The sequence below is a fragment of the Mustela nivalis genome (genome assembly GCF_964662115.1).
Source record: "Mustela nivalis genome assembly, chromosome: 2".
Classification (NCBI taxonomy): Eukaryota; Metazoa; Chordata; class Mammalia; order Carnivora; family Mustelidae; genus Mustela; species Mustela nivalis.
In genome coordinates, this window is record NC_139021.1 from 134,841,723 (window position 1) to 134,857,304 (window position 15,582).

The 15,582-nt window shown below is 38.1% G+C and overlaps 1 protein-coding gene across 48 annotated transcripts in view; it reads right to left on the reverse strand.

The window, feature by feature from the left end:
• USP54 (ubiquitin specific peptidase 54) overlaps window positions 1-15,582 on the reverse strand; it is a 119,738-nt gene that overhangs the window by 42,941 nt on the left and 61,215 nt on the right. For all 48 annotated transcript variants that reach the window (XR_014306985.1, XR_014306986.1, XR_014306987.1 and 45 more), the window contains one exon: window positions 12,180-12,272. Coding sequence is in view for 45 of the 48 variants with exons in the window: in XM_082716366.1 (XP_082572492.1) it covers window positions 12,180-12,272 (93 nt within the window). In the remaining 3 variants the exon portion in view is untranslated. The remainder of the gene's footprint in view (window positions 1-12,179; window positions 12,273-15,582) is intronic.

A 15,582-nucleotide genomic window follows, 5' to 3' on the forward strand; every position in this document is an offset into this window, starting at 1 on the left:
CATGATCCCAGGGTTCTGGGATCGAGCCCCGCATCGGGCTCTCTGCTCTTGGGGAGCTTGCTTCCCTTCCTCTCTCTCTGCCTGCCTCTCTGTCTACCTGTGATCTCTGTCAAATAAATTTAAAAAAATAAAAATAAATAAAAGAGGATTAGCAATAGTATTTACCTCCTATGGTTATTTACAGATTAAATAAATTATCTGTATCTCTATCTATACCTTAAGCTATTGCCTGGCTGTATAAATGCTAGGTATTAGCTGCCATTGTTGTTGTTGTTGTTGTTGTCATTATATTTTAGGTTACTAAGGAGCCTGTCTGCCACTGACCTTGGGTCAGAAATGCATCTACTTTAAGCTACCTCCCCAGTCTCTGAAATCTGGGTAGGAAGGACCAAACTTTTCTCTTTCTGTTGCTCTTACTTAAAAGAGGCAGATTTCCCATGACTATCTAAGCAAGGTTTCAGCACAGAAAGGGAAAGATCTAAAGTCAGAGCTCTGCCTACATGCACGGTGGATATGTAGTAACAAATCCAACTTGTGTTCAGTGTCATCATGTCTCTAAACTATACTCTTTTCTCCTCTCTTATTTACAGGTAACGGTCTCCATACACAATGAATATCTGAATGTATTCAGAATGCCTGCATCCTCTTTATTTTATTGTAACTATTATTATCAGTCTTGCTCTGCTATTGTTAGGAAAAAGCAAGTGTATCAGGGATGAAGCAGCCTGAGCTCTCCCAGCATGCATCTGTGTAGCTGCTGCTCTGGAAGAAGCTGTAGTACAAAGCCCCTCTGTTAGGGCAGCACACTAACCCCTGTGTGTCCCTCTCACATGAGCACAAGGGCTGGAACGGGCCTCCTCCTGTTCCCTTTTTTACCCTCCTCCCACCTTTCCCAGAGGGAGATCCTGTTCACACCAAAGAAAGCCAAGAACATTTAGTTCAGCAATAAGAACAGGTGGTAGCACCAATAAGGAACAAAAACTGGTATTCTTCCAATTGCTGAGTTCTGGGGCAGGGAGTGAGAAAGGGCAGGAAGAACCCAAACCCAGGAATCACTTTTCCCTATGGGATCCCTGATGGTTTCATTTCAATAAACAGAGAAAACCCACCTTTGAGGTTTCGCTCAGCTCTTCTTCACAAAGTGAAACCAAAGAGGTCTTCCTTTTTATTCTCAGGAAAAGGCAAATTACTTTTTGTCTGTTAAGTATTTTCTTGGATGCAGTGCAAAAGCAATAAGACTTTAATGACTAAAAGCAGGTGCTTCCCCACCCATTTCTCTTGGATCATGGAGCAAACAATTCTATCCACATGAGCACATAATTATTTGGATTAGTAAAAACCATGTAAATAACATAAAAGTACCATAAAGACAGAAAGTCTTTGTGCTTTGGCATCTACAAATGCAGCTGTTGCTTAAGTTTTTTCCCCTAAAACACAGACTTTTGTCTTTAGGCGGCGAATAGCTATTTACTTCTTTCTCAGGACTTCATAGCCTTGCATCTAAAAGAAGTCATGAGTAGAGAAGATGGGGGTCAAGGAAAAGGTCCATCACTAAATTTGATGCTTTAGGGCCCTAGGTTTTTGGAAAGTTAGCAGTCCAACTCATCCCTGAAGGGTGTCCAACAATAACTTTTGCAAAGGCACGACATACTTTATGCACTGCTACTAACTCAGTTCTTAGGTTTTCTCTTCTTGACCTGGGCTTCCCAAATCTCTCATCATTTTGGCTCTCCTTTTCTCCACACTTCCTGGAAATCAGAGACTTAATAACTTATAAACCTGAATGTGGCCAATCAAGCCTGTTTGTAAACACAATCCTCTGAAAGAAAGATAAAAGAGCTACTACTCCTTGAAGACTACTAGAAAAGAGAACTTTTCACTAGTTTTATGTGTTCAAAGGACTCTCGAACTTTCTTTTTCAAAGAAGAGAATAGTATGTAAATATTTGCCATTTTGGCACCCAAAACAATAATATTGGATTTTTAACATTTTATTGCAGAAAATCTCAAACATACTAGAGTAGACAAAATACCACAACAAACTCCCATGTACCTATTATCTATCTTCAACAATTATCAGCCTGTGGCCAATCTCATCTCATATATACAACCCACCCACTTACCCCATTCCCAGATCATTTTGAAGCAAATACCAGACATTATTCATCTGTAAACATTTCAGGGCATGCCTCTAAAAAAAAAAAAAGAAGAAGAAGAACTCTTTTTGTTTAAAACATAACTATAATATAATTACAACACTTAGAAAAAGGTAATAATAATTCCTTAATATCATCAAATATCCAGTCAATTTAATAGAAACTCTTGCTCCAATATTGGAAAAGGCAGAGAACAGCTGGTTAGTTTCTCTACTAGGATTCCTTAACCATATGTCTAAAAATACCTACCTTTTCTGGACTTCACAATTAGATAATTATCTGCATATCCTATACCAGGCCTTTTAAGTACATTCAGCTACCAATACCATATCTCCCCATGGGCTTTATTTGCACTCTTTTGAGTCCATAACCCAATACTTTGTAGACTTGCAGTGGCAAAGTTAAGACCATCATAAGCTACCTATCACACTCATTTCTGTGACCAGTACAAAAGAGATAGACACCCACATACACACAGAGATACAGAAAGAAACACCAAGACTTCAAGATACTGGACAGAGAGGGGCGCCTGTATGGCTCAGTGGGTTAAAGCCTCTGCCTTCGGCTCAGGTCATGATCCCAGGGTCTGGCCTGCTTCCCCCTCTCTTTCTCTGCCTACCTCTCTGCCTACTTGAATCTCTGTCTGTCAAATAAATAAATAAAATCTTTAAAACAACAACAACAACAACAAAAAACCCTACCTCTTAAAAAAAAAAAAGACACTGGACAGAGAGCCACAGAACAGACAGGCCAAATTCACCAGAGGATGGTATTGCTTATAGTGGGAAATCATTAACTAATGGTGAGGTTTTACAAAATATAATAGTCAATTTGCTAATTTTTGTCAAGATCAAAACTGTAGGACCTTAGAGATTACCAACAGTATTTAAATCAAATTTTGAGAATCAATACCATAACCACTTACCCCACAAGGAAAATGAAAAGGGGAACCCTTCTGGATATGCACAAAGATTCTGAGATTGTTTAAGTTTCAGGTTCTGCCATAAACTGTGGAAAGGAAAGAATCATGACGATCTACTATGTTTTTCCTTGCAGCCATGTCCTTCTATTTGAATATTTTGCAAAATTCTAAACCCCAAATTTTAAAGAGGGTAAAAGACTCAACTTTATACTATCCAAGTTATATCAATGGCTAAATTAGTTGAGAATATTTTGGTACAGCCTCCTAGGATTTTAAGACTAAGAAAGGTTAACCAAAAGACCACACATATACACTCATATCCCATAGATAAGCAAAACAAAGAAGTTCAACTCAAGTTCAACTCAAGATGATATTTGCATTAGACATAAGGATATACCTTCTTCATGTGAGGACTGTTTATTACCATCTAAAATTTCCAGGGAACATATTAGAAATCTAATCTCCTGGTTTTGGGGCACCTGGGTGGCTTAGTCTTTGGGCATCTCTTTAGCTCAGGGTCCTGGGATTGAGCCCCGCATCTGGCTCCCCTGCTCCGCGGGAAGCCTGCTTCTCCTTCTCCCACTCCCCTTGCTTGCGTTCCCTCTTTTGCTGTCTCTCTCTGTCAAATACATACATACATGCATACATACATACATAAATAAAAAGAAATCTAATTTCCTGGTTTAAATAGTCCAGCATAATGGATTTACTCTGCTCTGATACTGACCATGAAGAACCTTCTATTCTAATAATCTACCAAAAAAAGGAGTGAACTGATAATGAACAATGAGTAATTTCTTACACCACTTTCCTGTGCTTGTGCTTCAATACCCAATAGAGGAACAACTATATGATATATACATAAAATATACTGAGGTATTCATTCTCTGCACTCTCAAATCTCCCCCCAATTAACAGGTGGGCTATCAATAGAACACAGATTTTTCTGCCCCTTTCAAAAGTCTTACTGCTCTACCAATATAGACTTACATTACACAACACCTTATATACAAGGACCTATTTCCTCCCCACCTACCTCACCATCACCATCATTCCCTGGCTTTGATGCCTTGTACTAGCATTCTTAAAAGAAAAATCACTAATTGAGAAAATTTGTTGAATTTAATCAATCAATGAGGCATTCTCCTTTGCCTATAACAAAAAACACTCTGTCCTACGTCTTGGCACACTGCAAAGCCTCTAGCACAATCCCTGGAAGGAGAACAAAATCTTTGTGGCATACTAAGTACAGAGGACGGATTTCCTCCCCTGGACAGAGATAAATAAATAAGCCAACACCAAAGTAAAATCATACCCTGGGGGCTGGGGGCAAAAAGGCAGATTCAATATGAATAATAAATAAGAGCTCTGGGCTATAGGCATGACAACAGTTCAGGTCGGGAAATATCTTTTAGTAACACTAGATGGGAATATATTTGTGGATTCAGAAGAAACAGGGTAATCAGCACACAAATCGCTTCTCTTTGCTAAATCAGCATTATGGTTCAAAGTAAGAAGACAGATACACTGACACAAATTCTTTTTTAATGAAAGCATCATTAATAATTTGCATGCAAGATTTCAAGGCTGAAATTACTTTAGGAACTTAGTATAAAGTAAAATAGGAAAAAAAAAAAAAACCTAGTACATTTTATAGAACCAAAAGAAATAAATTATCCTAAATATTTTGTATAAACCACCAAAAAGCAATTGTAAGCTCTGGGTACAACATATACGATGGTACCTGGCCAAGGTCACAAGGCACAAAAATACTGACAAACATTCAGAGAGCAGAAGAAAAAGCAAAATATTATATAAAAGGTGTTCACATAAGATCAACAGTAAAGGCATTTTAACGGTTGGTGCAAGGTAAAGTAAAAAATGGAGAAAAAGCAGGGATATATATCTTCTAGCCAGACTCAGAAGGGCAAATCCTTCATCCAAAACATTAGATTAAGGGAAAGTTTCTGATTCTAGTTTCTGATTCATCTAGGAACATGTTTGTGTCTCCTCTTGTTCTTTTTTTTTTTTTTTTTAAAGATTTTATTTATTTATTTGACAGAGAGAGATCACAAGCAGGCAGAGAGGCAGGCAGAGAGAGAGAGAGGGAAGCAGGCTCCCTGCTGAGCAGAGAGCCCGATATGGGACTCGATCCCAGGACCCTGAGATCGTGACCTGAGCCGAAGGCAGCGGCTTAACCCACTGAGCCACCCAGGCGCCCTCTCCTCTTGTTCTTAATACTGGGTTCTAGAGCTAAACAATTATGTAACAACATAAAGAAGTCTGACTTTATAGAACTGGCAAGTTCTTCTAGAGTACTTCAAATTCAAGAAGTCTGGAGTTTTCTATTTTGAAAAAAAAAAAAATCTATGATATAAGAATTTCACATTTCAAACTTAGAACTGGGCGCCTGGTGTGGCTCAGTAGGTTAAAGCCTCTGCCTTCGGCTCAGGTCATGATCCCAGGTTCCTGGGATGGAGCCCCTCATCGCGCTCTCTGCTTAGCAGGGAACCTGCCTCCTCCTCTCTCTCTGCCTGCCTCTCTGCCTACTTGTGATCTCTGTCTGTCAAATAAATAAAGAAAATCTTTTTTAAAAAAAAGAAGAAAAAAAAAACCTTAGCACTAAAGAATGCAAATAGGACACAAAGTACCAGGAAAAAGGAATTCTTATTTGCTTCACTAAACATTCCTCTAATTTCTAAATAGGAGGCAGAGGGAAAAAATGGTATTTAAATATATAGAACTACACCCACACTGGGACACCACAAAGTAATTTAATGTAATTTATAATTATAGGATACCAGGTAACTGCTTTGTTGACAGAACCTGAGGCTTTTGACTTTTTAGCAGATCTTCCCACCATCAAATCCCCAAGACCCCCACCAAACACATACATCTCACCCTTCCCTAACTAAATGAGGCATAAACTCCCAGATTAAGTAAACCTACTTAAAAAAAAGTGTAAAATTAAAAGTCACAATGACAATCTCAAGTAGAACAAGAGTGAGAGAGCACATAAAAGACAAAAAGAAAAGAAAAAAGCAAATACCCAAAAGTTTATAACTAAAGTTAAGAAATACTTAAAAAATATATATGAACCCAGAAAAGTTAAGTGTTTACATTATGGTGCAAGCACTGTAAGGAATACCAACAGGGAGGAAATGCTGAACCACCTTCCCAAAAACTCATCCAGCTATGCTAAATACTATTAAGTAACACAATCATGGGTCTAGATAGAGGCAATATTTTTTAAACTTCATTAAGAAGATACATTTCTGGGGCGCCTAGGTGGCTAAGTTGGTTAAGCCATTGCCTTCCGCTCAGGTTGTGATGCCGGAATCCCAGGATCGAGTCCCCCATTGGGCTGCCAGCTCTTCAGGGAGTCTGCTTCTCCCTCTGACTTTCTCCCCTCTTGTGCTCTCTCTCACTCAAATAAATAAATAAAATCTTTAACAAAAAAAAAAGAAGATATATTTCTGGGGTTGGGGGTAAGAAGATAAGTTTCTGAATTGGAGTTCTGAAAGGACTAGATGTGGTTGAGTTTAAAAGGGATGTGTTGTTTTATTGTTGTTACTGATTTGGCACCAAGGGATCCAGGCAAAGTGACTAACATCTGCAACATCTAAGAGGCAGGTATAGAGAGCGTACCATTGGCTATCATAGCTGAAATGGAGAGTGCCTGAGGAAGGAAAGAAAGGAAAAAGAAAGTATGAAACTAGTTTTTTAAATGCCTATAATCATACATTTTTAAGTGATTTAAGAGTTAATAGGGAGACCCTTCAACGTTATACAAGAAGGGAGTAACTTCAAAACAACACTCCAGCATATTCTGAGGTTAGAACAAATGAAATAGGATGACACTAGAGAGAGAGGCAACTCAGGAGTCTGGAAAAAAAGTTTTCTTTTTATTGTAAGCGGATGGAAAGACTTATTACTAGAAATATCATTGACCAGAAGAGAGGCATAAAGGGAAATGACAATCTCTGAGATGCAATTCAGTCAACTTTCAGCCTTCCTCTTTTATACTTTAGTTGTGCTTTCTAAAATGACTATAGTTTGTTTGCTGTTGTTGTCAAGATTTTAAGTGATTTCTATACCCTACGTAGGGCTTGAACCCTGAGATCAAGAGTTGCACACTCTACTGACTGATCCTGCGAGGCACCCCTGCAGTAGAAATAATAAAAATCATCATTTGGGGCACCTGGGTGACTCAGTTAAAACGTGTCTGCCTTCGGCTCAGGTTCCGATAGAGCCCCACGTTGGGCTCCCTGCTCAGTAGGAGGCCTGCTTCTCCCTCTCCCACTCCCCCTGCTTGTGATCCCTTTCTCAGTGTGTCTCTCTGTCAAATAAATAAATAAAATCTTTTTTAAAATAAAAATAAAAACCATCATTTAAATTATAAACAAGCATGATATATATATTTAGTCAAATAATAATAAAGAAATGCCCATGTGTCCACCACCCAATTTAAGAAATGGAAAAATTAGGGACACCTGATTGGCTCAGTCGGTTAAGCGTCTGCCTTTGGTTCAGGTCATGATCCCAGGGTCCTGGGATAGAGCCCTGCATCCCACTCCCTGCTCAGCAGGGAGCCTGCTTCTCCCTCTCCCACTCCCCCTGCTTGTGTTCCCTCTTTTGCTGTGTCTCTTTCTATCAAATAAATAAATAAAATCTTTAAAAAAAAAGGATTTCAGAACTGAATTTTCTCAACTTCCAGGACAAACCTGCCAGTCAGAATATACTGACTTATGGAAATACTGGAAGACAGTTAGTATTATTTAAAAAAAAAAAATTGAAGATCTACATATCCTATGATGCAGTAATTCTATTCCTGGGCATATATGCAAAAAATGTGTATACATATGTAGATATATACAAGAATGTTCTTGGCAATATTGTTCATAAAAAATTAAAAACTGGAAATAATCCAAATGACTACCAGCAATGGAATAAACAAACTGGTTTCTTTACACAATGAAACACCATATAATAATGAAGATGGGGGTGCCTGGGTGGCTCAGTGGGTTAAAGCCTCTGCCTTCAGCTCAGGTCATGATCCCAGGATTCTGGGATCGAGCCCCGAGTCAGGCTCTCTGCTCCAGCTCCGCAGGGAGCCTGCTTCCTCCCCTCTCTCTCTCTACCTGCCTCTCTGCCTATTTGTGATTTCTCTCTCTCTGTGTCAAATAAATAGAAAATCTTTAAAAAAAAAAAATGAAGATGAACAAAGTCAACCTGCACATAAAAATATGATGCTCTTATAAACATATTACTGCACTGAAGAACACACACACACACACACGAATTTATATAAAATGATTCCATTTACAGGGCACCTAAGTGGCATAGTCAGTTAAGCGACGGACTCGTGGTTTCAGCTCAGGTAATGATCTCAGAGTCCTGAGATGGATCCATGCTCAGTTCAGAGTCTGCTTAAGAGTCTCTTTCCCGGGGCGCCTGGGTGGCTCAGTGGTTTGGGCTGCTGCCTTCGACTCGGGTCATGATCTCAGGGTCCTGGGATCGAGCCCCACATCGGGCTCCCTGCTCCGCAGGAAGCCTGCTTCTCTCTCTCTCTCTCTCTCTCTCTCTCTGCCTGCCTCTCTGCCTACTTGTGATCTCTGTCAAATAAATAAATAAAATCTTTAAAAAAAAAAAAAAAAAAGAGTCTCTTTCCCTCTGACCATCCCATTTATTCCATTCCCCTGTGCTGTTGCACTCCCTCTATCTCTCTAAAATAAATAAATCTTTTAAAAATGATCCCATTTACAGAGAAGTAATTTTTTAAAAAACAGATAATTTTTAAATTAGATTGTTTAAGAATGGATACATAGGTAGGAAAACTATTCACATAAAACAAGGAAGTGATTACCACAAACATCAGAGAAGTGACCACTCCTGGGAGAAAGACGGAGATACGACTGAGAAAGAAGGGAGGGTGAATGTCTATGGTACTGACAGTATTCTATTTTCACCCAAAGAGTTGTTACAAGATATTCATTTTGTGATTATTCATTATACTGGATCTCTGTGGAGATTTTATTTTATTTTTTTTTTTTTTTAAGATTTTATTTTATTTATTTGTCAGAGAGAGAGTGAGTGAGAGCGAGCACAGGCAGACAGAGTGGAAGGAAGAGTCAGAGGGAGAAGCAGGCTCCCTGCGGAGCAAGGAGCCCGATGTGGGACTCGATCCCAGGACGCCGGGATCATGACCTGAGCCGAAGGCAGCTGCTTAACCAACTGAGCCACCCAGGCGTCCCACTGTGGAGATTTTATATAAATGTCCTATCTTTTCGTTAGATTTATTCATATGTGCTTTATATACTTGGTTATTATAAAAACTCTTTTTAAGTTGCATTTTCTGTTAGTTGCTAGTACACAGAAATACAATTGAATGTTATACCTTAATCTTACAGGCAACAACATGCTAAATCCTCTTATTGATTCCACTGCTATATCAGCAGATATTTTGAGATTTTTTTTAATAGCCAATCATATCATCTGTAAATAATACCTTTGCTGCTTTCTAATATTTATCCTTTTGTCTTATTATACTGACTAGAATCTAGTTCAATGATGAATCATATTATTTCATATTCCATAAAAATATTTTTAGGGGCACATGGGTGGCTCAGGTAAGCATCCAACCCTTGATTTTGGCTCAGGTCATGATCTCAGGGTTGTCTCCTGCTGGGCGTGGAGACTGCTTAAGATTCTCTCCCTACCTTTCCCTCTGCCCTGCCCCCATTTCGTTTTCTTTAAAAAAAAAAAAAAAAAAATTAAAGTAGGGAACAAAAAAGAGACATTCCAAGTGCTGATGGTCCATCCCAGATTTACTCTTCCAAACACTCAACATTCCTTTTCTTCTCTCAGAAAACGAAATCCTCCTGGATGAAGGAATATGACTATTCTAACAATTTAAATTTCTCAACTCTTAGAACCACGTTCAGTTCATCCACACAGTCAAATTAATCCATTTGCAATATAAGTCTATTTATAATTTTCAAATGAGGTATACAACAATTAAAAGAATGCAAACTTAATTATTTAGAGCTTAATTATTTAATACTTATATAGCACTGAGGGACTGAAAAGCACTTTATGGGAAAACATCAAAATTTTTATATACTCCCAATATAACAAAAGAAGCAGTGAAGGAAAATAAACCTCATTGATAGCTCAGACAATGATGTGATGAGGAAAATACTAGAACTCCTCAGAATTATGAAAATCTAAAACAGAGCCTTTGATTCCCCAAGCCCATTTACCCATCTGCCATAAGCAACTGCTTCTCTGAAAGAGTCCCAAGATATATCCTCAGCCTCATAAGTTGAAAAATATCCTCCTTTCTTACTTGGGTCTCTCAGAAGGTATCCCATGAAGTCCCATTGTTGGTTTTCTTCATCTATTTGGCCTCTATAATGATACTAATTTATATCACAATAACAATTTGTACTTCTGGAAATTAAAACATAACAACACTGGTACAGCCAGTTCATCAGAATCCCACCTTGGTCAAGGAATTGGATGACACAGTCCTGACTAATCAAAGTCACGTCAAGGGGTCATATAAGTTCTATCATTACTTCCTGGTACAGATGAGAGCTTCTAGTTTCAAGAGATTCTTCTACCAGAGATTTCTCCAGGATTCAAATTTCTCTAGCAAGTACCTAACTTAGGATTTTAATGCCATGAACTAGACTTTTCTTGGATTTGCTGGCCAGAGAACCACTATATTTCTTGCTGACCCAAAATTAGATATTTAATGTTAATATGCCCTTCAGAAAATTAAGCCAAATACTCTCGTGGATGGACTTCTGTTGGAATGGGCAGTCAGAAATGTTACAATTTGTAAAAGATTTGGTTTCATTAAAATTCACATTTGAGGGCGCCTGGGTGGCTCAGTGGGTTAAGCCGCTGCCTTCAGCTCAGGTCATGATCTCAGGGTCCTGGGATCGAGTCCCGCATCGGGCTCTCTGCTCAGCAGGGAGCCTGCTTCTTCCTCTCTCTCTCTCTCTCTCTGCCTGCCTCTCTGCCTACTTGTAATCTCTCTCTGTTGAATAAATAAAGTCTTAAAAAAAAATTCACATTTGAACTCCCAATTAATCAATAACATATATTTTGCTAAAAATTCCAGTGCTTCCAAGGGGGAAAGAAAAAAGATATTTGTGACCCAGGCGATAAAATGTTCAGAAGACTCAGTCATCTCTTTCTAAAAATATCTGCCCAACATAGACTTAAAATTCCAAAGTGATGCTGCTCAAAAAACTGTTTCAAATCAGTTGTTGTGAACACCTGAAATAACTGGGAAATTTTCCTGGATTTTTATTATAGTTCTTACTTCAAGATGTAAAAACAACTAAATTAAATCTATAATGACCACACTCAAGCATCCCTGTCACAAACCAAGAATGACTTCTTGAGTCTGAAAAGTGACACTATATGCTTATCAGAACTCATGCAGACTCATCCAGCCATAAATAATCCATTGTACATACAAAAAAAAAAAAAAAACACACACAGAGAAGCTCAATGTTGGACAACAGATAAAGTAATTGAGAATGGGGCCTTTTATACAACCTAGTTCTTCCTCTATTGCAGCATACTCTGAATCCTTGGGTTTCATTTTATTCAGAAATGAAAAACTTGGAAGTCAGACAACGGGGTCGCAAATGGGTATAATGAATCTATTAAATGTGGTAATGGGAAACATCAGGGAATAAAAAAATGTTAGTACTGGCTTTTTTCAATAGGAAGAGCTTGTTGCTAAATTTAGCTTTAACAGACAAAAGTTAATTCCACTAAAAATACCTGGCTGTTTATTCTTTCGAAATAAAAATTTAGAATTATCTCTTCAGGTAATACTCAAAGTCTAAGTACATTTGAATAAAATCCTATCATATTAAATAGAGCTGTATGGACAAAATAGTTTCCGAAAAACAGACAACCTAAGCCAAGTAACAATTTCTCGAAGCAAGAAAAACTAATCATATTCATCTTTGCACTAATAAGAAATTCTTTAGCATCACTCTGATTAACCCAACTACCTCAATATTGATCATTTGGCAGCCTAATGGTGGTGAGAAGAAACAGATTTGAAAACCTTACCTTGAGAGCACAAAAGATGCAGGAATCACCCATGCACTTGTGAGTTGTAAGCTGCCTAAAGCTACGTCGGAAGATGTCCAAGTGCCATAAAACCTGGCAAAAAAGGGAGGAAATACTTCATTACTCTACAAAAAGCTTCCATTTGATCTGAAAGTTAAGAATTTAAAAAAACATAGGTAATGACTACAAAATATATCTTCATTCTCAAGAGAAAAGCTCATTCTAGTATATTAAAACAAATGTCAAAAAAGGGTAAGGTAGCTAACATGAGGGCAGATAACTATATTCTAAAAAACACATTAATTTGAAAATGAAGGAAGTTTACACAGAGAAAATAAGGTATAACATACATCAAATGTGATCCTGAAGTGTTAATTTATGGGTTAAAAGCTGCAGAAGAGGGTATATTTAAATGATCCACACAAGAAAAAAAATTTTTTGGAACAAACTTTTTTTTTTTACATATAGTTGATACACATTACATTAGTTTCAGATATATAACATAGGGATTCCACATGTCTATATGTTATGTTGTGCTTACGAACACATGTGTAGCTGCCATCTGTCACATTCATCACTATTATTATACCACTAACTATATTCCCTATGCTGTTCCCTTTTATTACCATGATTTTTTTAAAGGTTTTATTACTCTTTTAAGTAATCTCCACACCCAACCTAAGGCTTGAACTCACAACCCTGAGATCAAGAGTCACATGCTCTACCAACTAAGCCAGCCAAATGCCCCTCCCCATGACTTATTCATCCATAACTGGAACTCCCACCCCCCTTCACCATTTTGCCCACCCCTCCATCTCCTTTCCCTCTTACAACCATCAATTTTTCTCCATATTTATAAATCTGATTCTGCTTTTTGTTTATCATTTGTTTTGCTTTTTAGATTCCACATGTAAGTGAAATCATATGGTACTGAAAACTTTTTAGAGTTTGAATTGTAGTGTAGAATTTTGTCTTTGCTAGATTTCTCAATTTTTGGACCTTTCTAAGAGATGTATGACCTTCTTTATGTCAACAGAATAAAAAAATGGTGATAGCAACAGTGATAAATCATGTTCATAGTATGTAACCTAGATATGATATGATGAAAAGGATACTTTATTTATGTGGTCTTCCTCTCAAGACCCAGAAGAGTCTAATGATGAGAAACATATCAAACAAATTCCGATAGTGGGGCATCCCACAAAATACACGAATAGTATTACTCCTCAAAATTGTTAAGATCATCAAAAACAAGGAAATTTTGAGAAACTGACAGAGCCAAGAAAAGCCAAAGGAGACATGACAAGTAAATGTAACTGTGGTATCCTCAATGGGATCCTGGAACAGAAAAAGATACTAGGCAAAAATTAAGGAAATCTGAATACACTATGGACTTTAGCTAAAAAAGAAATGGTATAATATATAGCATAATGCCTCAGGAAGCTCCACTTGCTTGGAAAACATTTAAATGGCATCACATCTGAAAAGGCACTGTACTTGTGGAGCTTCTTCTTACTTATGTGTCTTCAAAGTATATAATCCAGAAGTTCTTCAAAATACATTGTACTCCCAAATAAGTAACATCTTTTTATAATAAACATAATGGCTTCAATATATCTGTGGCCAACATAGCATTCATATCAAAAGTCAGAATATGGGATGCCTGGGTGGTGCAGTCAGTTAATTGTCTACCTTTAGCTTAGGTCATGATCCCAGAGTCCTGGGATCAAGTCCCACATCGGGCTCCCTGCTGGATGGAAGCCTGTTTCTCCCTCTGCCTGCTGTTCCCCCGCATGTGCTCTCTCTCTCAAATAAATATAAATAAAATCTTTTTTTAAAAAAGATAGAATATTAGTTTATAGAAACAATTATTTTCAACTTGTAACATGATTACAATAGGCACTCCAAAACCATCAATGACTCAATCTTTAAGTATGGATTTATAAATGTGTGTTTGTGTATCTGTGTTATGTATTCCATATGGCACTGAAAATTAGAACAGAAAGTCATAAATATTGTTGTTTCAATCAGACAGAGCATACAGGAAAAACAGAATTATCAAAACAGGACTGTGGCCAAGGAGGAGATAAACATACACCTATATCAACATTTCTTTTTTTTGCTTGCTTTTTTTTTTTTTTTTTAAGATTTTATTTATTTATTTGACAGACAGAGATCACAAGCAGGCAGAGAGGCAGGCAAAGAGAGAGGAGGAAGCAGGCTCCCTGCCAAGCAAAGAGCCCAATGCAGGGCTCAATCCCAGGACCCTGGGATCATGACTTGAGCCGAAGGCAGAGGCTTTAACCCACTGAGCCACCCAGGTGCTGCTTTTTGCCTGCTTCTAAAATCCAAAAGTATTATTAGTTTATGCAATGTCACTCAAAAAACTCACATGCAGCATCTGTGGAAAAAAAAAAACTAACAAACTCCACCCAACTGCCTTAAGTTTGTAGTAGTAATAAGGGAATATAGTTAAATTCTTTCTCTAGGCTTAACAGCATAGGATTTTTTTAGTATTTTCCAATAAAAATTTGAAAACAGAGTATAAAACTTTTTTTTTTTAAGATTTTTATTTATCTATTTGATAGAGAGAGAGATCACAAGTAGGCAGAGAGGCAGGGGGAAGCAGGCTCCCCGCTGAGCAGAGAGCCCGATGTGGGGCTCGATCCCAGGACCCTGAGATCATGACCTGAGCTGAAGGCAGAGGCTTAAACCACTGAGCCACCCAGGCGCCCCGAGTATAAAACTTTTTTAAAGTAATCTGTTAACTCAGTGTAGGGCCTGAACTCACAACCCTGAGACCAAGAATCAGATACTCCACTGACTGAGCCAGCCATGCACCCTAAGTATGAAACTTTATTATATAAATAAGCTTGGAAAGAGTCTTATATTACAAATGAGGAAACTGAAATACTATTATCTGTACAAGGTCACAAGTCTACAATTACACTAGAACTAATTCATAAGGCTAGCATTTTTTTTAAGATTTTTATATTTATTTATTTAACAGAGAGAGAGATCATAAGTAGGCAGGGAGGCAGGCATAGAGAGGGGGAAGAGAGCCTGAGACGGGCTGATCCCAGGACGCTGGGATCACTACCCGAGCTGAAGGCAGAGTCTTTAACCCACTGAGCCACCCAGGCACCCCCCAGTGCTTTTTTTTTTTTTTTAAAGATTTATTTATTTATTCTAAAGAGAGGCAATGAGAGAGAGCAGGAGAGAGGGACAGGGGGAGAAGTAGAGAAAGTCCCAAGCAGACTCCTCCACACTAAGCACAGAGCCCGACTCGGGGCCTGATCTCACGACCCTGAGACCACAACCTGAGCTAAAACCAAGAGTCAGTTGCTCAACCAACTGAACCATCAGGGCCGCCCCCGTCCATTTTCTTTTTTTTTTTAAGATT